The 19511-nt window shown below is 52.0% G+C and overlaps 8 protein-coding genes across 8 annotated transcripts; 6 read left to right on the forward strand and 2 right to left on the reverse strand.

The window, feature by feature from the left end:
* The first annotated feature begins 350 nt into the window (after positions 1 to 350).
* Positions 351 to 1521, forward strand: yphA (tyrosine phosphatase family protein). Its single transcript, XM_025538745.1, has 4 exons — positions 351 to 493; positions 576 to 732; positions 782 to 977; positions 1031 to 1521. The coding sequence occupies exons 1-4, from the start codon at positions 439 to 441 to the stop codon at positions 1283 to 1285; spliced, it is 663 nt and encodes a 220-aa protein (XP_025400764.1). The 5' UTR covers positions 351 to 438; the 3' UTR covers positions 1286 to 1521.
* A 524-nt stretch (positions 1522 to 2045) lies between these two features.
* BO70DRAFT_423472 (uncharacterized protein) lies at positions 2046 to 3763 on the reverse strand (the record flags this gene model as incomplete). The annotated part of the gene is made up of 3 exons (XM_025547594.1): positions 3438 to 3763; positions 2722 to 3351; positions 2046 to 2663 (listed from the first exon to the last, which is right to left on the reverse strand). Exons 1-3 carry the CDS (start codon positions 3726 to 3728, stop codon positions 2046 to 2048), a joined length of 1539 nt encoding a protein of 512 aa, XP_025400765.1. The 5' UTR covers positions 3729 to 3763.
* Positions 3764 to 4197: 434 nt separating this feature from the next.
* On the forward strand, positions 4198 to 6309 carry BO70DRAFT_361035 (putative amino acid transporter). The gene is made up of 6 exons (XM_025542950.1): positions 4198 to 5099; positions 5156 to 5315; positions 5376 to 5387; positions 5439 to 5643; positions 5696 to 6054; positions 6131 to 6309. The coding sequence occupies exons 1-6, from the start codon at positions 4203 to 4205 to the stop codon at positions 6160 to 6162; spliced, it is 1665 nt and encodes a 554-aa protein (XP_025400766.1). The 5' UTR covers positions 4198 to 4202; the 3' UTR covers positions 6163 to 6309.
* A 733-nt stretch (positions 6310 to 7042) lies between these two features.
* BO70DRAFT_428265 (uncharacterized protein) lies at positions 7043 to 9635 on the forward strand (the record flags this gene model as incomplete). The annotated part of the gene is made up of 7 exons (XM_025547957.1): positions 7043 to 7084; positions 7171 to 7336; positions 7399 to 7645; positions 7724 to 7878; positions 7932 to 7968; positions 8023 to 9278; positions 9340 to 9635. The coding sequence occupies 7 exons, from the start codon at positions 7043 to 7045 to the stop codon at positions 9633 to 9635; spliced, it is 2199 nt and encodes a 732-aa protein (XP_025400767.1).
* Positions 9636 to 9801: 166 nt separating this feature from the next.
* BO70DRAFT_361036 (acyl--CoA ligase) lies at positions 9802 to 11784 on the reverse strand. The gene is made up of 4 exons (XM_025542951.1): positions 11101 to 11784; positions 11003 to 11039; positions 10049 to 10920; positions 9802 to 9988 (listed from the first exon to the last, which is right to left on the reverse strand). Exons 1-4 carry the CDS (start codon positions 11632 to 11634, stop codon positions 9893 to 9895), a joined length of 1539 nt encoding a protein of 512 aa, XP_025400768.1. The 5' UTR covers positions 11635 to 11784; the 3' UTR covers positions 9802 to 9892.
* A 393-nt stretch (positions 11785 to 12177) lies between these two features.
* On the forward strand, positions 12178 to 14353 carry BO70DRAFT_334384 (putative G-patch DNA repair protein (Drt111); the record flags this gene model as incomplete). The annotated part of the gene is made up of 5 exons (XM_025541013.1): positions 12178 to 12361; positions 12463 to 12876; positions 12931 to 13721; positions 13771 to 13863; positions 13913 to 14353. 5 exons carry the CDS (start codon positions 12178 to 12180, stop codon positions 14009 to 14011), a joined length of 1581 nt encoding a protein of 526 aa, XP_025400769.1. The 3' UTR covers positions 14012 to 14353.
* A 553-nt stretch (positions 14354 to 14906) lies between these two features.
* Positions 14907 to 15921, forward strand: BO70DRAFT_223197 (E2 SUMO-conjugating protein UBC9). The gene is made up of 4 exons (XM_025538746.1): positions 14907 to 15113; positions 15217 to 15377; positions 15443 to 15466; positions 15585 to 15921. The coding sequence occupies exons 1-4, from the start codon at positions 15079 to 15081 to the stop codon at positions 15836 to 15838; spliced, it is 474 nt and encodes a 157-aa protein (XP_025400770.1). The 5' UTR covers positions 14907 to 15078; the 3' UTR covers positions 15839 to 15921.
* Positions 15922 to 16788: 867 nt separating this feature from the next.
* On the forward strand, positions 16789 to 19511 carry BO70DRAFT_361041 (asparagine synthetase B). Its single transcript, XM_025542952.1, has 9 exons — positions 16789 to 16902; positions 17002 to 17052; positions 17118 to 17143; positions 17202 to 17228; positions 17281 to 17316; positions 17377 to 17525; positions 17584 to 18842; positions 18901 to 19005; positions 19069 to 19511. Exons 1-9 carry the CDS (start codon positions 16877 to 16879, stop codon positions 19109 to 19111), a joined length of 1722 nt encoding a protein of 573 aa, XP_025400771.1. The 5' UTR covers positions 16789 to 16876; the 3' UTR covers positions 19112 to 19511.

Here is a 19511-nt window from a genome sequence, read left to right on the forward strand (position 1 = left end):
TTTGCATCAGCTCACCGCCCATGCGCCTGTAACAACTTCCCCCATACTCCCATCTCTTTCCTCGCTTACACCTCGATCTGCGCGTCGGCCTTGTGTCGTTGACAACATCCCCCTCGTGTGTCAGCTTTACATCTACCGTCTGCTGATCTCGTCATCATGGATCGTTGTCGTGCCTGCTCTGCTTGAGGCCCGCATGGGCTTCTCAACTCCGCATCCCAAATTCCCTTCCACATCTTCGTCCTTTTCCAAGGCCATCTTCTAGCTGCTGAGCTGGAACCTGGCTCTTCCTCTCCCCTGCGTGTCTGCATTTCCCCCTTCTATTTCCACCCCGCCTTTTTCAAGATCAGCTCGACCTTCGTGTTCACCACCCCCATCCCCCCTTCCCCGTGGGTTTTCCCGGTTCGGACAGTCGCTGTGGGTCCAAAAAACAACTTTGCGATGGCTGTTCCTTTGACCGCGAATACCTCAAACGGTTCCCTCAACAGTCTGAACGGTGAGTCGAACTCCGACTGCATCCGGGAGATGACGCGCCTGGGTTGTGTTGATCACTGACCGGTGGCTCGTCTGTTCTATAGACATAGCGCGGTTCCGGACATCTTCTATGGAGTCCGAGCTCGCACAGTCAGACCTGCCCGTGAATTTCGGAGAGGTTGCGAAAGGGATATATCGTTCTGCCTTCCCAAACCCTTGGAATCTCGCAGCGCTGAAGAGGTTGGGGCTGAAAACCATTATGTATGTATGTCGCTACTGATCTGGATGGCTTCCGCTCACGCGTCGTTAGCACCCTGGTCGATGAGCCCTTTACACCAAACCACGTGAGCTTTATGAAGGAGAATGGAATCATCCATCATCGCATCGTCGTTCAGGCGAACAAGGACCCTGATATCAAGGTCCCGGATTCTGTGATGTGTCGAATCCTTGAACTCCTGACCGATGAGTCAAATCACCCTGTTCTTGTCCACTGCAACAAGGGAAAGGTAGGAGCTCCCTGATATCTCTACCTGGGGTCTGGCTAATCGTCTCCGTTCAGCATCGTACTGGCTGTGTCGTTGCCTGTTTCCGGAAGCTCCAGGGCTGGTCGACGCCCGAAGCTATCGATGAGTATCTGCGGTATTCAAATCCAAAGCCTCGCATGCTTGACCAGTTATTCATCAGTGGGTTCGACACCTCTCAAGTGACGCGTCTTCCCCCAGTATCTGCTGTACGGACATGGCAGCCACTCAAGATTTCATCGGAGATGAACAGCAGGGATAAAATCTCCACTACACTCCATATTCCTCTTTGACATCTCTGTGTGACTGGCGATCTTGACAACATTATCCACCCAAGTTATAACTCTCCATCCCTCTGTCGGCCGATCTGGCTTTCGTTCGGAAGAAGTCGAAGTCGACAGTCCTAAATCGCATGAAGCTATGCGAATCTCGCCCTCATCAGTTCTCTGGATGGGACATTGCCGATCGGTCTCTATAGAGATCACCCACAAAATCCCCCTGCGCGCAAATTCCTTTTCTAATACCACGTTCCATCGACATGGAACGAACGACAACACCAACCCATATCATCATCAACAACAACAGGAGTGTCTGACAAACAGCTTGAGGCCATATTGAAGGATGGGGTTTTCTCCTCCCACTGACGGTCTCGCGAATAGATTGGCGCTTAACACTTAGCTACCACCGTGTCTGCTTGGTTAATCTTTAATGTAGAGGAGGGTGGCCGATTTGCTGTTTTCGGGTGTGACAGGACTGATCATTTGTCAAGGGTAGGTAGGGTACAAGCGCCAGGGCGCGTCCGAGGTACTCAAAAGAGGTTGTTGTATCAGATACAAGAACAATGTATAATAGAAGCTACCAATATTTGCTAAATCAGAGAAAGAGACACCCCAGACCCACTTTCTTGCTTGTGATTGATACTTAACACAACACAAGTTCTTGATTTGTCTGTTTGTCTGGGATAGGCCTACCCCAGCACTATACCTATTTGAACTTACTTCTATCTATATAACAGACTAATTACTAGATGATCAACCGGCAGACACAGAAGTCTCAGATATAGTCGCATAGCATGTCATCATCGCTATCAACTCTGTCGTAATATGATAAATTACTCGAAAACGGAATGCAATCCGACACATCGTCCCCGAATCGTTCTACTAGGAGACTCTCGTCCTCACTCGGTTCAAATCGCAATGTCTCCACCGAGGAATCGTCATGAAGTGACATGATAGAGCTTTGTCTTTCCGATGTTTGCGGCCCGGGGTCCTCACTGTTGGTGTGTAGCAGAGAGCCGGAGTCACTGTCAATCAGAATATCATCATTATTATAATCATTATCAAGCATATGGTCTTCTGTCTCTGCAAGTTGTGAGTTCGTAATCAGGGTATTTCCCCGATCTTGGTACTTGGTGCGAAGATCGGATAGGGGTTCTAGAAGACTCAGTTTCTGCGAGGCTTGGGGTTTGTAGAGTTGTTTTTGGGCGATGCGCCAGAGGGATGCTCCTAGGATGTTTTTAATGTCGAGGGTATTTGTTGTAGAGGATTGGGATCTGTTAGAGGCTTTTAATCGGTTGATCTTGTGCTGAAGGGAATGATTCATGGGGAGGTTGAGCAGGGATGCGATTGACTTGTTGATTGTTGGGATTAGTTGCGATCGCTGGGTCATGGCCTGGTGGAAGGATTTATTTAGCGGGAACTTTTGTTTGTAGTTGATAGAGAGGACTTACTCTGTGATATCCGGGGCTGAATACTGAAGGAGCGATGTTCGAAAGACATTGTAGGTTTCCGGTTCCAGGGTCATTGTAATTGCTGTGTCTTCCGAATAACAGCGATTCCAGGCTCATGGTGAATATGTTATATAGGTCTTCATGTTGGATTTCTGGCTGACTGATTCCTGGAAAGGAGTCCTGAGATATGGAGATAGAGGAGTTTTGTTCACTCCAGCTTAGATCACTGAGCTCTTCCATGAAGCTTAAGACCTCGGAGTTTGAATCGGGTTCTGCCATCTTTGGCTGATCTTCTAACAAGATCACGTCCTCTTCATACTCATACTCATGCTCGTATTCATCGAGGTTAGGCAATGGTGTCTGGGATTCAAGTTGTTCTTCTGATGGGCACGGTTTCGTGTTCAAGACGGGTGGTATATATATTGGTGTGGGTCTATCGAAACCTAAAGATATGTTGATTGTAGACAACTGAATTGTTGAGATGTGGATCGGGGGAGAAACGTCGCCATGCTGATCGAATAGAGCCTCTTTTCTCGCTCTTCTCATCCGCAAAGGTTGTTTGTCGTCCCTCTGTATTCCAAAAGCGAGACGGAAGGTCAGAGAAATGTCTTGGTGGAGATTGTCGCAACTCTTGAATAGTACGTCGAGACCTAGATCTGACCATAACTGTACAGACACAATATAATCAGCTTTGTCTCGCCCGGAAGACCACCGACATGGGTGAAATATACCTTGGAGCTACACAGTATCTCCCCTATCCGCGACACAAAAGCCGAGACCGGAAGGGCCATTGCAGTGCTGGTGGTGATCGTGAGGTAAAGTTTGAGCTCTGGGGTGGGGGAAACCCACACATTGCTGTGCTTGAGCAACCTCTGAAAGCGCACTGCATCCATCCAGCTGGCCTCTCTCTCGGAAAGCAGCATTTGCACTGAAGCGTGTAGTGTCAGAGTCAAGACTGAAGTCGGAGAGGTGAAGTGAGCTTCTCCAAGATCAACCGGGAGTGACATTCTCTATGCCTCTTGAGAGTGCCATTATGTGACAGCAAGGAAAAGTCTGGAGGGGTGAGATCACCCAATACTACTATACTACTACCTTACCTACACAATGGCCGTACTTTCCCAAATCGGCATGTGAGCATGAGCTCAGTTGCCTCCCCCAATCTATAGCGCTAGATGAAACACGGAACTATCCCGACAGCTGGGACTCAATTCCTAGCCGAGCGCCTAGCGGGAAAGGGCACTTTGCATGTGCAAAGCACTTCATACAAGAGGGAGACTAAAGCTTCCATGAAGCTTCCAGCCCGGAACTAGTAGGATGTTATTGAAGATCTATTGACGCATATTTTTAGTATGACGAGCGTTTTTAGCGTTTTTAGCGCGGGCGGCCTATCGATAAGGGGTCACGTGCCCGGGGATGATTACCTGGCCCCTAGGCATCCTCCGCATTGGGGATTCCTAGTTTCAGGAGCTTCACAATCAGCGATGCCCAGGGATGAAGGACAGCTCTTTCTCTTGGCTGACCAGAATGGCCCTGGTGGCCTGGAATCCCAATCCCTCCTTTCCGAGTCCCCCCCTCCAGACCACGAGCCTGTGAACCATGCCGCTCCGGCCAGCTCGTCCCCTAGCGGACGCCCGCACCAGTCCTCTATATCCCAACCGGCTCCCGACGGACAACGCCGCACTCCCCGTACCATGAATCGCGTTCGATTCGATCTGGAGGAAGAAACCGAGGACGAACGCCGCTCGAATGGTCGCCCCCGTGACTCAGAAGACTCGTTGTGGCTCGAGGAGGAGGACTACGGCCGCGCGGACGGCAGTCGGTCAGCACGGCAAATGGTGCCTCTGCTCACAGACATCGAGGCCCCGAGCGTGACCCTTGCCACTTCCGACGAATTCTTCCCTGAGGATCATCTCGAGAGCGCGAGACCGAGGAGCGGAATGCGCATGGCGTTCATGAACATGGCCAATAGTATAATAGGAGCGGGTATAATCGGGCAGCCCTACGCACTTCGGCAAGCTGGCATGATGATGGGCATTGTGCTCCTGGTTGTGCTTACTGTTGCGGTGGACTGGACCATTCGCCTCATAGTCATCAACTCGAAGCTAAGCGGCGCGGACTCGTTCCAGGCGACAATGCAGCACTGTTTTGGCAAGAGTGGTCTCATCGCCATCTCGGTCGCTCAATGGGCATTTGCGTTCGGCGGGATGATTGCATTCTGTATTATCGTTGGGGATACCATACCGCATGTGTTGAGCGCTTTAGTCCCTTCTCTCCAAGATATGCCGTTCCTCTGGCTCTTGACCGACAGACGGGCCATTATCGTCCTTCTTGTTCTGGCAATCTCGTATCCGCTGTCTTTATACCGGGACATTGCAAAGGTACAGTGTCGACCACTCGTGCAGCTGGGCTATGCAAGGCTGACAGTCTAGTGTAGTTGGCAAAAGCATCCGCCTTGGCGTTGATCAGTATGGTAGTTATTGTGGTAGCTGTGATGACCCAGGGATTCCGTGTACCTGCAGAATCGCGGGGTGATGTCAAGAGCCTCCTGTTGGTTAATAATGGTTTCTTTCAGGCAGTTGGGGTCATTTCATTTGGTACGTGTTGGCCACCACTACATGGACTCCGAGGTCTGGAATCATGCTAATTGTATACAGCATTCGTATGCCGTATGTAGCACTATCCCCTTGCATGGCAAGAGGCTACTGACAGCTTCATAGACCACAATAGCCTTCTGATCTATGGCTCACTGAAAAAGCCGACAATGGATCGATTTGCGAGAGTGACCCATTACTCGACCGGAGTTTCGCTCATTGTGTGCTTAGCCATGGGCATTTCTGGCTTCCTTTTCTTTGGATCACAGACTCAAGGCAATGTACTCAATAATTTTCCGTCGGATAATATCCTGGTCAACATAGCACGACTGTAAGATCCAAATGCATTTCCCCGGAGAGATTGACCAAGCTGACTCGAATAGATGCTTCGGCCTGAACATGCTTACCACCTTACCACTCGAGGCGTTTGTGTGTCGGTCAGTGATGACGACCTACTACTTTCCAGACGAGCCTTTCAACCTTAATCGACACCTGGTCTTCACATCCGCGCTGGTCGTGTCGGCCATGGCCATGGCCCTGATAACCTGCGACTTGGGTGCAGTATTCGAGTTGATTGGCGCGACTAGCGCTGCTGCACTGGCTTACATCTTCCCCCCTCTTTGCTATATCAAGCTGAGCAATGCCTCGCACAAAGCCAAGATTCCCGCATACTTGTGCATTGTGTTCGGAGTGACTGTAATGGGGGTCAGTCTGATGCAAGCCGTGGCGAAAATGATAAGCAGTAAGTCCACAATCACCCCATATCCAAATTTCAGATCTTGGAAGGACATAGCTAACTTCCATGCCTGCTGTCATAGACCAAGGTGGTGCAAGTTCTTGCAGTGCGTAACGAGAAAATCCGGTTCACGGCATGCAGATATATGCATGCATGGTTTCCGAATCACTATAGACTTCTCTTCTCTCGGGCCATCTCGATACAGATGTACATATAAATGTGCTACCAGCACAAGATCTTTTGAATCAATCTATCTACCAATTATTCCTACCAATGCCACTAGAATAGAGGTTATTCTCTTTGGTATAGAGTTGATCGCTGACGTCTTGCGTTGCCGTCTGTAGAGTCGGTCACTGCATGCAACTTTCACTCGAACCACAGAGATTGGGCGACTACTTCGATCAAACTCTTTCAGGTAGAAGTATTTGCACGGACTTGACTTGACCACGGCCAAGTGACCTGTGAGCGTAACGTTGAGTGGCTGCGACGCTGTGTTTGCGGTGCGTTTGCGTCCTGGGGCCGCAACAACACACACCTCATCCAATGTCTCACCTCGTTTCTTCTTCTGTCCTCACCTCTCACTTCCTTCCCTTCCTCTTCTCCGCTACCCCTCCTTGACCTCTATAACTAACCCTTCCTTACTGTTTGTCCTGTACTGAGCATGCTACCCTTGGTTGATTGCTTCTACTGTCTCTACTGTTTCTGATGTCAAGCCATCTCATCTCACTGGGTACCTCAAAATTCTGTGTATCATTGCCTCTTCACTTCTCTTGGAGCCTGCCATTCACTCATTTCTCTGAAGTCTGACCGGGTGGCCTCTTGCCTCTCGTTCAAAAAACCCCCAGCGGTCTTCACCTCCCCATCACCATCCTGTTGTCATCTTCCTCACCAGAACCAAGCATCTTTCATCACCCCACCTTGCATTCTGTTCTTCCTTCCCTGCGCCTTCTTTTACTTCCTCTTTCCGCCCTGTATTTTCTTCTGCTCATAAATCATGGATCCCGAGGTTGCAGACCGCCTTAGGAGGCTTCAGATGGTACGTTCTTCGCGAAAGAAACGCGTCCCTTGACCTCACTGTTTTGCAAAAGATCGCGTGGCTAACATGGACTTCAATCCTAATAGGAGGACCTTGGCAGTGCCAGACGAGAATACATCTCCACCGCGGATGGTAGAAATGATATGAGAGTCCGGATGGAAGACATTGAGGCATCCCGCGAGGTCAACATCCCCGGATCAGATGCTCATCGTAGGGCAAGGGTCAACCAGACACAGCTCGCGGATTGGGCGAGTAAGTCATCATAACAAATCCTTTCGCCGAGCCTGTTTCATATTTGCTGACCTTTTCCAAAGACGTTGGCAACACACTAGATGATACCGAAGACCTAGAGCAATTGGATAGTCTCCTGAATGGTCAGAGTCACCGTCTCAATCTACGCGCTGCCATACGTGAAAACCGAGGGCAATTCAACCCACAGCTTCCAAGAGCGGTCGTCAGACTTCCTGGAGCCGCTTTGCCTCGCTCGTCCTCGCTGTCGTTGGGTCGTGGCGGTGGCGTGGCGGGCACGCGAGGACGGGATACTAGACACAGCTCGTTAAAGTGAGTATCCGTATTCCTTGTACTTTCGCTAAATAGTCGGCTGATATTCAGCGGCCTTTCTTCATCTCTGTCACGCAGAGAAGGTATTTCGAAACCAGGACACCGTGGTGCTCCTGCTCCTGCTCCTCCTCGTCGAGATCCAGCAGCGGATAGATCGAATTACTACACAAGCCATCGCGATGGCAATGCCTCGAAAAGGGAAGAGAGCGTCAGAATACAAAGAGGTCAGATGCGTAAGACTTTTATGCCAGTGAAGCCGGGAGCAAGTTCTGACATGGTCATCTAGATACAAGAAAGCCAACTTCCAGACCTCAAAGGCCCACGTATGTTACTGTTTTATTTCCTTCGATGGCGAAGTTTCTTACAATACCCCCTAGGAGAACTTTCACACCTGAGCTTTGTACCCCTGAAGTGTTTATGGCTTTTTTGCGCGGAAAAAATGACAAGAAGACCATGGAGGCCACCCCTGTCGGTGACCAAACCATTTCTGACGATGACAGATCCTTGATCAAGCAAAAGCCATCAGTGGCAGTAGGTGCTGGAGAGCGTCAGACATCTTCTAACGAGGAAGTCGTTCCTCAAGCTCAAGCACCTAAGAAGGATAAGAACTTGACATTGACGATGCAAGCCCCATCTCAAACCGACAAATCTATTTCTGAGTTGACTCCTACACAAGTCCAGAAGAAGGAGCTGCCCAAGTCCAGCCTGCCTATGGCAATTGCTCCTCCCGAGCTAAAGCTGGAAGAAGCTTCTGTGTCTATGAGTGAAATTGGAAGATCAACAGCAGTTAAGGATGCTACAGATGTACTGGTTGACTTTACCCTAACACCACCCCAACGTCCTACAGCAACACCGATAATGAGCCCGTCATTTGAGGATCTCAGAGGCCTAGAATTTCGACAGGATTTTGACGAGGCACGCACTCGACAGCCATCACCTGAGGTTTTGCTGCCCTATAAAATGAGGCGTGAGTCTAGTGCGTCTTTGAAAACAAATACCACTAGCACTGTTGAACATGGTTCGGTGCCCAGTGTCCAGTCTGATTTGCCAAAGTCTCCGAGTGTAGAAAGCGTGAAGCGCGAATTGGACATGGTGTGCCAGTTAATCGAATCATTCTCTCTGTCGGAAGATCGGCGTGAAGTTTTAAGATCATGTAAGATCGAGCTTGAAGAGAAGCTTCGAAAGATCAAGAAGCTCACGGCGGAAACTCAAGGGAAATGGGAAAGCCAGACCCAAGTAGTACGCACTCAAAGTGAAGAAGGCTCCAAGGCTGTTCTACAGGATACCCCCAAGCAGAAGGCGGATACGTATATCACCCAGGCTATCGAGGGCCCAGGCTCACAAAGTCGACTTAACGTTGAAGCGCCACCTTTTTTTCCACAGACGCATAGATCACCAGCCGAGAGCATTTCAAGCGACTCGACACCTATGCAGACGCCTTCTCGTCGGCCCAGTCAGTCGTGTTTGCCTGATCCCCAGGAAAAGCATATCTTCGGCGATCATTTGCTTCCAGGCCGGCCATCTAACCCGCCTGAGAGACATATCTTTGGTGATCATTTACTGCCAGGTCGACGCAAGGATATCGCAGAACCCGGAACTGGCGTCCCCGAGACAAAGCAGCCGCCTCCAAAAGGTAAGTATCTCTCCTGTTCAATGCTATATTCCTCAAATCTCAACGCTAATGAAGACCCTAGAGCCTAGTGAAACCCATGTTAAGTTCTCTATGCCACGAAATTCCTCTGTCGTTGTAACGAAAGCTGTCTGCAAAGAATTTGGAGAGAGTGATACGGCAGAAATGGAAGCAAATCCCGTGGCGGCCGAGAATCGACGAACGGCTTCAATGCCAGCTCCACCAAGTGTGCTGCAGCAGTCGATCCATGCGCCAAAGCCCAGAGTGAGCCAGCCGAGCTCGGGCAAGCCCTCGGGGAGCTTGGGGGGTTTGGAGAGCTCGAGATATGCGACACCATCCAGCGGCAAGCCACTTCGTTAAGCTGGCTGGTGAAAACAAACCACCGGCAGGAATTGCGGTTGGGTCCTTTCGTGCTTGTTATTTCATCGAACTAATGAATGCTATCTGAATGTACTTCTGTGTCTGAGGCAAGCTTATCCAATGTTTACGTTCTATCCCATTACATGAAAATCAACAGACAACTAGTAATCTAGCCTCAATGATTTCTATCAATGTGTTTATGACACTCACTCTACATGAATATTTACTTCTAGGGGAGCCCGTATGTATACAAACGCTTACAGCTTGGCCTTGACCTTCAGCATCGCTTCAGCGACCTTGCGCCGTTGGATCTTGCCCGTAGCCGTCTTAGGGATCTGCGAGACTATCCACACCTACTCAACATATCAGCCACTGCCTACCTCTCTAAATCATCGAACAACGAGACAACATACCTGTCTAGGCGTCTTGAACTTCGCCAACTTCGACTCCACCCACGCCTTCAGCTCAGCCTCCGAGGCGCCCCCACGGCTCTTCAAGACGACCGCTGCGCCAATATCCTCGCCATAGTGTCCCTCATCAGGAATAGCGAAGCACACCGCTTCCGCCACCTTCGGATGGTGCAGAAGCGTATTATCCAGCTCGATGGGACTGATCTTCTCCCCGCCCTTGTTAATCAACTCCTTGATACGGCCCGTGATGATCACGTATCCGTCCGCATCTTTCTTTCCCTGGTCGCCCGTGCGGAAGAACCCGTCCTTGGTGAAGGACGACTTGTTCGCGGACGGGTTGTTCAGGTACCCCTTCGTGACGTTCTCGCCGCGCACGCAGATCTCGCCCTCCTTGCCCTGCGCGACCTCCTTGCCGGCGTCGTCTAGGATCCGGACTTCCATGCCCTGTCCGAGACCTACGCTGCCGGGTTGGCGTTTTGCGGGGGGGAGCGGGTTGCTGGTCATTTGGTGGGCGGCTTCGGTCATGGCGTAGGCTTCTAGGACGGGGGCGTTGAAGGTTTTCTCCAGTTCCTGGAAGGTTTTGGGGGAGAGGGGCGAGGAGCAGGAGCGGATGAACCGGATTTGGGGGACCGGGTTGGGGACGGCGGTCTTGAGGAGGATTTGGTGGATTGTAGGGACGGCTGTGTACCAGTTTGCTTTGTGGGTGATGAAGTCGGGCCAGAATTCCGAGGCGGAGAATTTCGTCGGCACGATTACCGAGCCTCCTGATGAGAGGGGGGCGAGGAACCCGGCCAGGAGGCCGTGGACGTGGAATAAGGGCATCACTAGGTATGTTCGGTCTGCTGGGGTGAGGTTGTATGTGGCTTGGATGTTTCCTGGGGTGGGGGTTGTTAGAAAGTGGTGCGTTCTTGTTGGGGTGGATGCGATGGGATGGGATAGGATGGTTCAATGGCTTACTCGTTGTTGTTGTGAGGTTCTTGTGGGTGAGGGGAACCTGGGGATGCCTGTTAGTGATATCTATGGGAGACACAGATGTAACGAGAAGTACAACGTACAGCTTTGGGCCGGCCAGTCGTTCCGCTGGTGTGTAGGACAAGAGCAACATCATCCGGCTGGGCTTCCTGGATACCCACGCCTCCATTGCCCTGAAGCTTTCCTTGTTCCTTGACATCCAGGACGATTTCCGAGCCGTTCCAATAGCACTCCGCGATGGCGGCCTGGTATTTCCTGCCTGCGCGAACGGCCGGACCATCCTTGATGTAGGATCCTCTGGGGATCAGGACGAGAGTGGAGCTCAGATCATCGATGTAGAATTCGAATTCTTCCTGCTTATAGGCCGGATTCAGCGGGGCGGCGATGGCTCGTTGCCACGAGGCGGCCAGGAAGGCCACTATGAACTCGTACGAGTTCACCAGAGCCAGTGACACGGCGGCCCCATGGCCTACCCCGAGTCTAGCGAGCTTAGCTTGGAACTGAGCGATATGGTTGTGCAGCTGCTGATAGGAGATCGATAGTGGATTGGATTTGTTAGGGACTAGGACAGCGATGTCCGCGCTATCGGAGGAGAATGACCGCGCCAATGTCGCCATTGTGTTTTAGTATGCTGCAGGGTGGTAGCGCTTCGGTCTTGGCTGACAGGGATTCCGGGGGGGGATTGGAAACAATGTAGTTGACGAAGACGAGGCTCTGTGTAGATAGTTCTTTTGTTTTTGTTGAGGATGATGGAAGGAGGAAAATCGGCTTTGTAGCAACAGCAAGGTCTCCTGTCTAGTGTTTGGCATGGCACGGTTTACTGGAGCCTGGCGACGTACGGCCTCGGGATTTCCCGTTTGGGGTTCCCTTTTGCCCGGGCTTCTGGCGTCATCCTCGCCCGTTTTTGGGCCGCGGCACATGGCGGCAGCACTTGGGTTGCCTTAGTCAGCACTCGAGCTGGTGTATCTGCAAACATGCCAAACAGTGTAAACTAGACAAACTGGCCTTTCGCTCCCCCATCGGCGCTCATCGAGATGCTCCGCAATTGCTCATTGCTTGTTGCTTGCTCGACTGAGAGCTCATTTCATTTCCCCGCTCTTGGATCAAATGGATCGGGTTTACGACCATTAGACCGTTATTCTCTCCCAACCAACTTCGCGATGGCCTCCGAATCAACCCCCTCCAAACCCGGGGGCACATTGTCGCTCTACGCCAACCTGCTCGATCCGTCCGCCGACAACTCTCCCGGAACGATTGCTCGCGCCCCCGTCGTCTTCAAACAGGGCACCGAAGGTAGCCCCGAGCCGGAGGAATCCGCTGCCAAGAAGCAGCAACTGAATGCTGGTAGTCTAATACCCTCCTTTTCTGACTGAACGCTTGTCATCTGCGCTGTTTGAACGATCTCGTTGCTCACTTGTCCGGCTGTTCCTGTTCGTGGTATTCAGCTTCCCTCAGATTCCAACCTACCAGGAGACCCCAGTTAGCGTCACAGAAACCGAAGCCCAAACCAACATTACCCAAGGCTGCTCCACCTGTCCCATCTGCAGCCGCCCCAGTCAAGACCACTCTTGCTGATTGGACAGCTACCGAGGACGATGTCAATGGGTTCTATGCCGGTCCGAAGAGGCAGCGAGGTGGTCGCAAGAAGCGCAAGAAGAACCGCGATGCGCAGGAGTTTCTGCAGAATTGGGACGATATCTACGACCCTTCGCGACCGAACAACTACGAGGAGTACAAGCATAGCGACGAACAAATAGCCGAAGTCCGGGAGTGGAAGGATCGTCTTTACGCACATCGTATGGTGAGATCCCCCAGTAGGGACTCGTACAGCGATGATGACTATGCACGGCCCATGAACCGTAGGTCTACATATCTCAAACCGACTGAACACCGCTTGCTCAAACATGCCACAGGCCAGTTTGCTCCTCCGAGCAGCTTCGCACCGCCTCCCAACCTCAATGATATGCCGCCTAAGCCACCAGTGGAATCACCGCCTCCAGAAGGAGCAAGTAGGACTCCGGATGATATTCCTATGTCCGATATTCCTCCGCCACCCCCGCCGCTTGATGAACCCCCGGCGCAGGCTCCCGACGATCCTACAGGCGAAGATGCCTACTTACGACGTTTCCAAATGTCGGCGGGTGCCCAACCCGCGGCGAGCCCTGCCGCTCCGCCACCACCTCGGCCTTTGGAGGCATTGCAGCCAGCTTCCGCAACCATATCCCGCGCGCCAGTTCGGTATACGCTGCCTCCTCCGCCGGCGGATATCCCTGCATCCGAAGCGGAACTCGAAGAGGCATTCGCAAACGAGCAGCCAGTGGAGGAAGAACCGGAAGAAGGTGGCCAGCGCTCGCTGCGACCAGGGCAGAAGGGATTCGCCGAACGACTCATGTCAAAGTACGGCTGGACCAAGGGGTCCGGGCTGGGCGCAACAGGATCCGGTATCGTCAAGCCCCTGCAGGTCAAAGTGGAGAAGCAAAAGAAACGGCCAGACTCGGAAGGGGGTGGTTTTGCTACTCCCGCTGGTCGGGGCAAGATTATCGGTGGCGCAAGGAAGGCCGAAGAGGAGAGCAAATTTGGTCCCATGAGCGAGGTCATCATCCTCAAGGGCATGCTTGATGGGATGGATGTGGATGCTGAGTTGGCGGGGGATGGAGAGGGTGGGGGTCTGATGCAGGAGATTGGAGAAGAGTGCGGCGAAAAGGTAAGCGGCTATTCTCTACTTGCTGCATGGTGAAGCTAATATGGCGCAGTACGGCCGTGTTGAACGTGTTTTCGTACCAAGAGACTCGGTGCCCCCAGTCCCAGTGTTCGTCAAATTTACCAATCAACTATCAGCCCTACGTGTGAGTTCTATATCTGTCTCTCTATTTGGATGTCACTGATCGGATATAGGCTGTTAATGCCCTTGAGGGACGTATATTCAATGGAAATGCCATCACCGCCCGGTTCTTCGACGTGCAAAAGTTTGAAGAAGGGAATTATGATAGTTGATCACAAGCAATCTTGTGCCTAATCCTCTTGCATGTCTTCGATTTCAGAAGACTAGTGACGAAATACTAAATAAATGAATACCGACGGCCATGTTATCTCCTTCAATAGCACGAAGGATACTATATCTCTGATCAGACGGCAGACTTGCCTGGGGCGATCGTGATGGCGTTCTGTTGGTGCTCAGTGCTCAGTGCTGGACAAGTAAATTGAGTTTGAATTAAAATCGAAATCTGAGTCAACAAAGAGACAGATGTGAGGACAAAGTGATTGTCGGGATTGTCCGATCATAAAGTAGAGCAAGGTGCTCTTCATATAAGCGCAAAGAGCGCGGGGCACCCCGGCTGTCTAGTAAGGGCGCATCCCTCTACCAGCGTTGCTCTTCCCCTCTGCTATTTATTCTTCCTCTCTAGTAGTTCACTGGACCCGGTTGTTTGCCTGTTAGATCCAGCTGCAGGCGCCCAAGGAGCTTAGCGCTAGTCACATGAAACCGATCCAGATAGCGCATGAGAAGTCTGTATTGCCTCTCTAAAGCCCCTACTACGGGGTACAGAGTGAAGGCCGACATACTACATGTTTCTATAGTACTTGGAATGCCTTGTGTTATTTGGACACCATGGTTGCCTCACAATCTCTTTCAACCGCTAGAAAAAGCGTGTTTTGAAAGAAACAGCCAAGACATGCACCGAACTTCGCAGCGGTTCTGTTACCCAAACCGCGGGTAGCAAACAAGATGACGGCCAGGATCGGGGCGGATCTATACGGGTCATGTGATGGGAATGACCTGCAGCGCCGGCGGCGGGTGATTGGCTGTGGGGCATCAAACCCGGCGATGAGCTGCTGCGAGCCCCGAGACACTACTAGCAGCAGTGTTACCTCTTCTGCGCCTTCACTGCCAGCCTTTCTTAATCACCGCCGGGTCTTTATATACCTTGTCTTCTTTTTCATTCACCCCACTTTCTTTTTTTCTACTCCTCACCTTTCCCACAGACCTGCTGCTCTGTATATTCAGCCCGACCTTCCTCAACCCAACCCACCCACCTACGTAATACGCGCAACACCCATCCGCAATGTCGCTTTGCCAGAACCGCCTGACAGAGGAGAGGTACGTAATGAAGCCTGTCGCATACACCTCCTGCTCCGGGGTCGCTTTTATGATCTCCTCTCCTTCAAAAACGGAGGCTGACGGCGAATGCGCCCGTGTACAGAAAGCAGTGGCGTAGAGACCATCCTTTCGGCTTCTACGCAAAGCCTTATCGAACCCCTCAGGGCGCGCTCGACCTCAAGAGATGGGAGTGCGGTATCCCCGGAAAGGCGCAAACACTGTGGGAGGGAGGTCTTTTTAAACTCGACGTCACTTTCCCCGATGGTGAGTGAGGTTCCTATACCAGCCGGTACGCTATGCGACAGGCTCGCTAACTTGTTCGACTGCAGAATACCCGACCAAGCCGCCTAAGTGTATGTTCTTGCCCTCCTTCCCAGATCTCATACCGGAGCCAACAAGCCGTGACCTCGCATTTCCTTGGTCTTTCTATCCACCCTTTGCGCAACAAATACTGACCAGACCGTCTAACAGGCAAGTTTGTGCCTCCTCTTTTCCACCCGAACGTGTATCCCTCCGGAACCGTCTGTCTCTCGATCTTGAACGAAGAAGAAGCCTGGAAGCCCGCCATCACCATCAAGCAAATCCTCCTTGGCATTCAGGATCTGCTCAATGACCCGAACCCTGAGTCTCCAGCTCAGGCCGAAGCCTACAACCTGTTCAAGAAAGACAAACCAGCGTACGAGAAGCGGGTCAGGCAGGTCGTGAGAGAGAACCCGGTTCTATAGGTGATATCGTGCACAAAAGCAACAGCTCCTCACATGAATCTACGTCTAATATGCTAGTTATGTTTCTACTCCCTCTTACTCTCGCCCGTTGGATGCGGTTTCATTCATTCGGCGGATGTGGCGGGCTGTACGAACTGTCCTGAGCCATGTGTTCTGGGGGTGGAAATGGCGAAAAGAAAAAGAAAAAACGCCACAAGGAAACTGGGCGCGGATACCGGTAAAATCACCTCGCTCATAAGTGGGATGGGTTTACAGCGACGATCCCCTGCCCTCCCTCCCTCCCTTCAACAAACAGGTTGGGATGGCCACGTCACGGCATCTTTTTTTTTTCTCTCTCTTTTCCTTTTCTTTCCTTCCTGCCTTTCCCTTCGTGGGTTGATATGTTCTGCTCTGTTGAACACGAACAACCCCGTCTCGGATCCCTGTCCTCTGCCCGTTTTTCTCCTTCATCTTAGCGACCAGCGTGGCGTATTTTAGATTTGACAAAACTGGGCGGCTATGGATGGCGTTTACTCCGTACAGCAAGCTCATCTCTGCTTTGATTTAGTCTTGCCTTTTCGGTTACTAGGGTTCTTTGTTTTCCGGTATTCCGATGGGCCATGTCATAGAATGAGAGAATTGAAGCAAGAAAGAAAGGGTTGATTGACTTCCGTCACTATCTATTTAACGCCTCCTACTTTAGAAGAAGATTAGATGTGGGGGAATGCGAACGAAAAGCAAGCACGGCAAGATGGGCAGATGGGCAGGCAGATTGGCGGATACTACTGTACTACGTACCACTCCGGTAAGTGCCGATTTCAGTGGTGGGTTTTATCTTATCGGGAGTGAGTCAGCGCAGTGTGTGGCCGAAATCGCCCTTCTTGGAATTCCGCCCCGCCGGGAACGGTGTCGCTTTTCATCCATATTTAAGATTTCCCGCTTCTTCCTCCTCTCCCGCACGGCTTCTCCAACGCTTAGTCAATTCATCTCTCTCCTGCTCGGGCTCCTTGCCATCTGCTTTTCTTGGGTTCAGTGGTTTCTCAATTGCCTGTAGCCAGCATGTGTGGAATCTTCGCCTGCCATCAGTATGTCTATGGAATCCTTTTTTCCTCTCGCTCTTTTGATTCTTCCGCCCCGCCACAGTCGGCTGCTGTTGAGTCAACCTTCTAACCATCGTGCGATAGTCACCCTGATGTGCAAAAGTTCAAGCCTACCGCTTTGCGCATGGCCAAGGCGTAAGTATTTCCCACCATCCTGCTGGTTGTATGAAGGAAGAGTTGATGCTAATTGCCCTGCTCAGTTTGCGCCACCGCGGACCCGATTGGAGTGAGTCATAGAGCTGTTGGGATTTGCCGCGGGTAGCATTCTTCTGACACAAATCCAGGTGGAAGCTTCATCTCTGAGAAGACCAGTAAGTTCAGGCAGGTTTGCGCTGTCCGATATGCGAAGCTAATTGGGTATAGTCCTCGCGCACGAGCGTCTGAGTATCGTCGGTGTCGGTATGTGAACGAATATCGTCTCGACTCCTCCAGGTCCTCCTGCTAACATCTTGTGTCAAGACACCGGTGCCCAGCCCCTCGTCAACCATGATGGCTCCCTCGCCCTCGCCGTCAACGGCGAGATCTATAACCACCGCATCTTGAGAAAGGGACTGAAGGCCGACTATAAGTTCAAGACGCATTCGGACTGTGAAGTTGTCATTCCGTTGGTATGTTGGAAAAGGTTTTGGGGTATACCTTGTAGTAAAGAGGCTGATGACTTTGCAGTACATGGAGCACGGTCTCGATGCCCCGAAGTACCTGGACGGCATGTTCTCCTGGGTCCTCTTCGACAAGAACCAGGACAGAGTTGTCGCTGCCCGTGACCCCATCGGTGTCACCAGCTTCTACATTGGCTGGTCCTCCGAGACTCCTGGTGCTGTTTACTTCGCCTCTGAGCTGAAGTCTCTGCACCCCGTTTGCGACAAGATCCAGGCCTTCCCTCCTGGCCACGTCTTCGACTCCAAGACTGGCAACTTCACTCGCTACTTCCAGCCCAAGTGGTGGGACGCTGCCCAGATCCCCTCCACCCCTGTCGACTACAAGGTCATCCGCACTTCTCTGGAGAAGGCTGTCCGCAAGCGTCTGATGGCCGAGGTCCCCTACGGTGTCCTGCTGTCGGGTGGTCTTGATTCCAGTTTGGTCGCCGCCATCGCCCAGCGGGAGACTCTGCGTATGCAGCAGGCTGCCCTGACTGCCAAGTCGCAGGGTGTTGATGTGTCTGAGTTGGTCGGTATCGATGATTCCAACGATCTCTCCACCGTCACGACATTCCAGCAGCTGCACTCTTTCTCCATTGGTCTGCCCGGTGCTCCCGACACGGCGGCTGCCCTTGATGTCGCCAAGTTCCTTGGAACCAAGCACCATGCCTTCACCTTCACCGTCGAGGACGGTCTCAATGCTCTCTCCGATGTCATCTACCACCTCGAGACCTATGATGTCACCACCATCCGTGCCTCTACGCCCATGTACCTGCTCAGCCGCAAGATCAAGGCTATGGGTGTCAAGATGGTCCTTAGTGGAGAGGGAAGTGACGAGATCTTCGGTGGATATCTGTACTTCCACGCTGCTCCTAACAGGGAGGAGTTCCACAAGGAGACCGTTCGCCGTGTCAAGAACCTGCACTTGGCGGATTGCCTGAGAGCGAACAAGTCTACTTCCGCCTGGGGTCTGGAAGCCCGTGTGCCCTTCCTGGACAAGGAGTTCCTTGAGACCTGCATGGGCGTTGACCCCGTCGACAAGATGATCAACAAGGAGCGCATTGAGAAGCACATGCTCCGTAAGGCGTTTGACACTAGCGACGAGCCGGATGCCAAGCCGTACCTGCCCGACAACATCCTCTGGCGCCAGAAGGAGCAGTTCAGCGATGGTGTGGGCTACAGCTGGATTGATGGCCTCAAGGACCAGGCCGAGCTGGAGGTTACCGACGAGATGATGAAGAACCCCAAGCCCGAGTGGGGTAGCGACATTCCCGACACGAAGGAAGCGTACGTCTTGTCACTGTATATTTATTCGTGGTGGAATATAGCAACTGACGCACAATAGGTACTGGTACCGCACGATGTTCGACGAGCACTTCCCGGTCACCTGCGCCGGCACCGTCGAGCGCTGGGTGCCGACGTGGTCGAAGCAGAGCGACCCGAGTGGAAGGTAAGCATATGACGCATCAAACCCCTCAAAGCAAAGAAAGCAGACGCTGACATGCCATGATAGAGCTATTTCGACTCACAACGCCAAGTACGACGAGGCTGTTTAAATGTCTGGGGTTTGGGTATAGAAGCATGTATAGATGATTTAACAGGGATACTCATTGGGACGCAAAAAGCGAATTTCAGCCAGATGCGCCGGGACGACCGCGTATTTGCTTTACCTTCTTCATGTCGTACTCTCTTGTTTGTTTTCTTCCCTTCGAGGGACAAGAACTGTAGGAACGCGATTGGCTTTCGGCGTCTGAGGTTACACCGGAAGTGCAATGATAATAATATGTTGGACTCCCCAGTGTGAGCGAGCCGGATGACGGAAGAAAACCTGGATGTGTTGTCATAGTAATGTGAGCCCGTATGGTTGGTCGGGAACCATGGGAAGACCATGCATGTTCTCCCAATGGGGGTGTGGGACATGTCATTCATGTTCGCTTGTGGAGCGGTGAAGTAGGA

Source organism: Aspergillus heteromorphus (genome assembly GCF_003184545.1).
Source record: "Aspergillus heteromorphus CBS 117.55 chromosome Unknown BO70scaffold_8, whole genome shotgun sequence".
Taxonomy (NCBI): Eukaryota; Fungi; Ascomycota; class Eurotiomycetes; order Eurotiales; family Aspergillaceae; genus Aspergillus; species Aspergillus heteromorphus.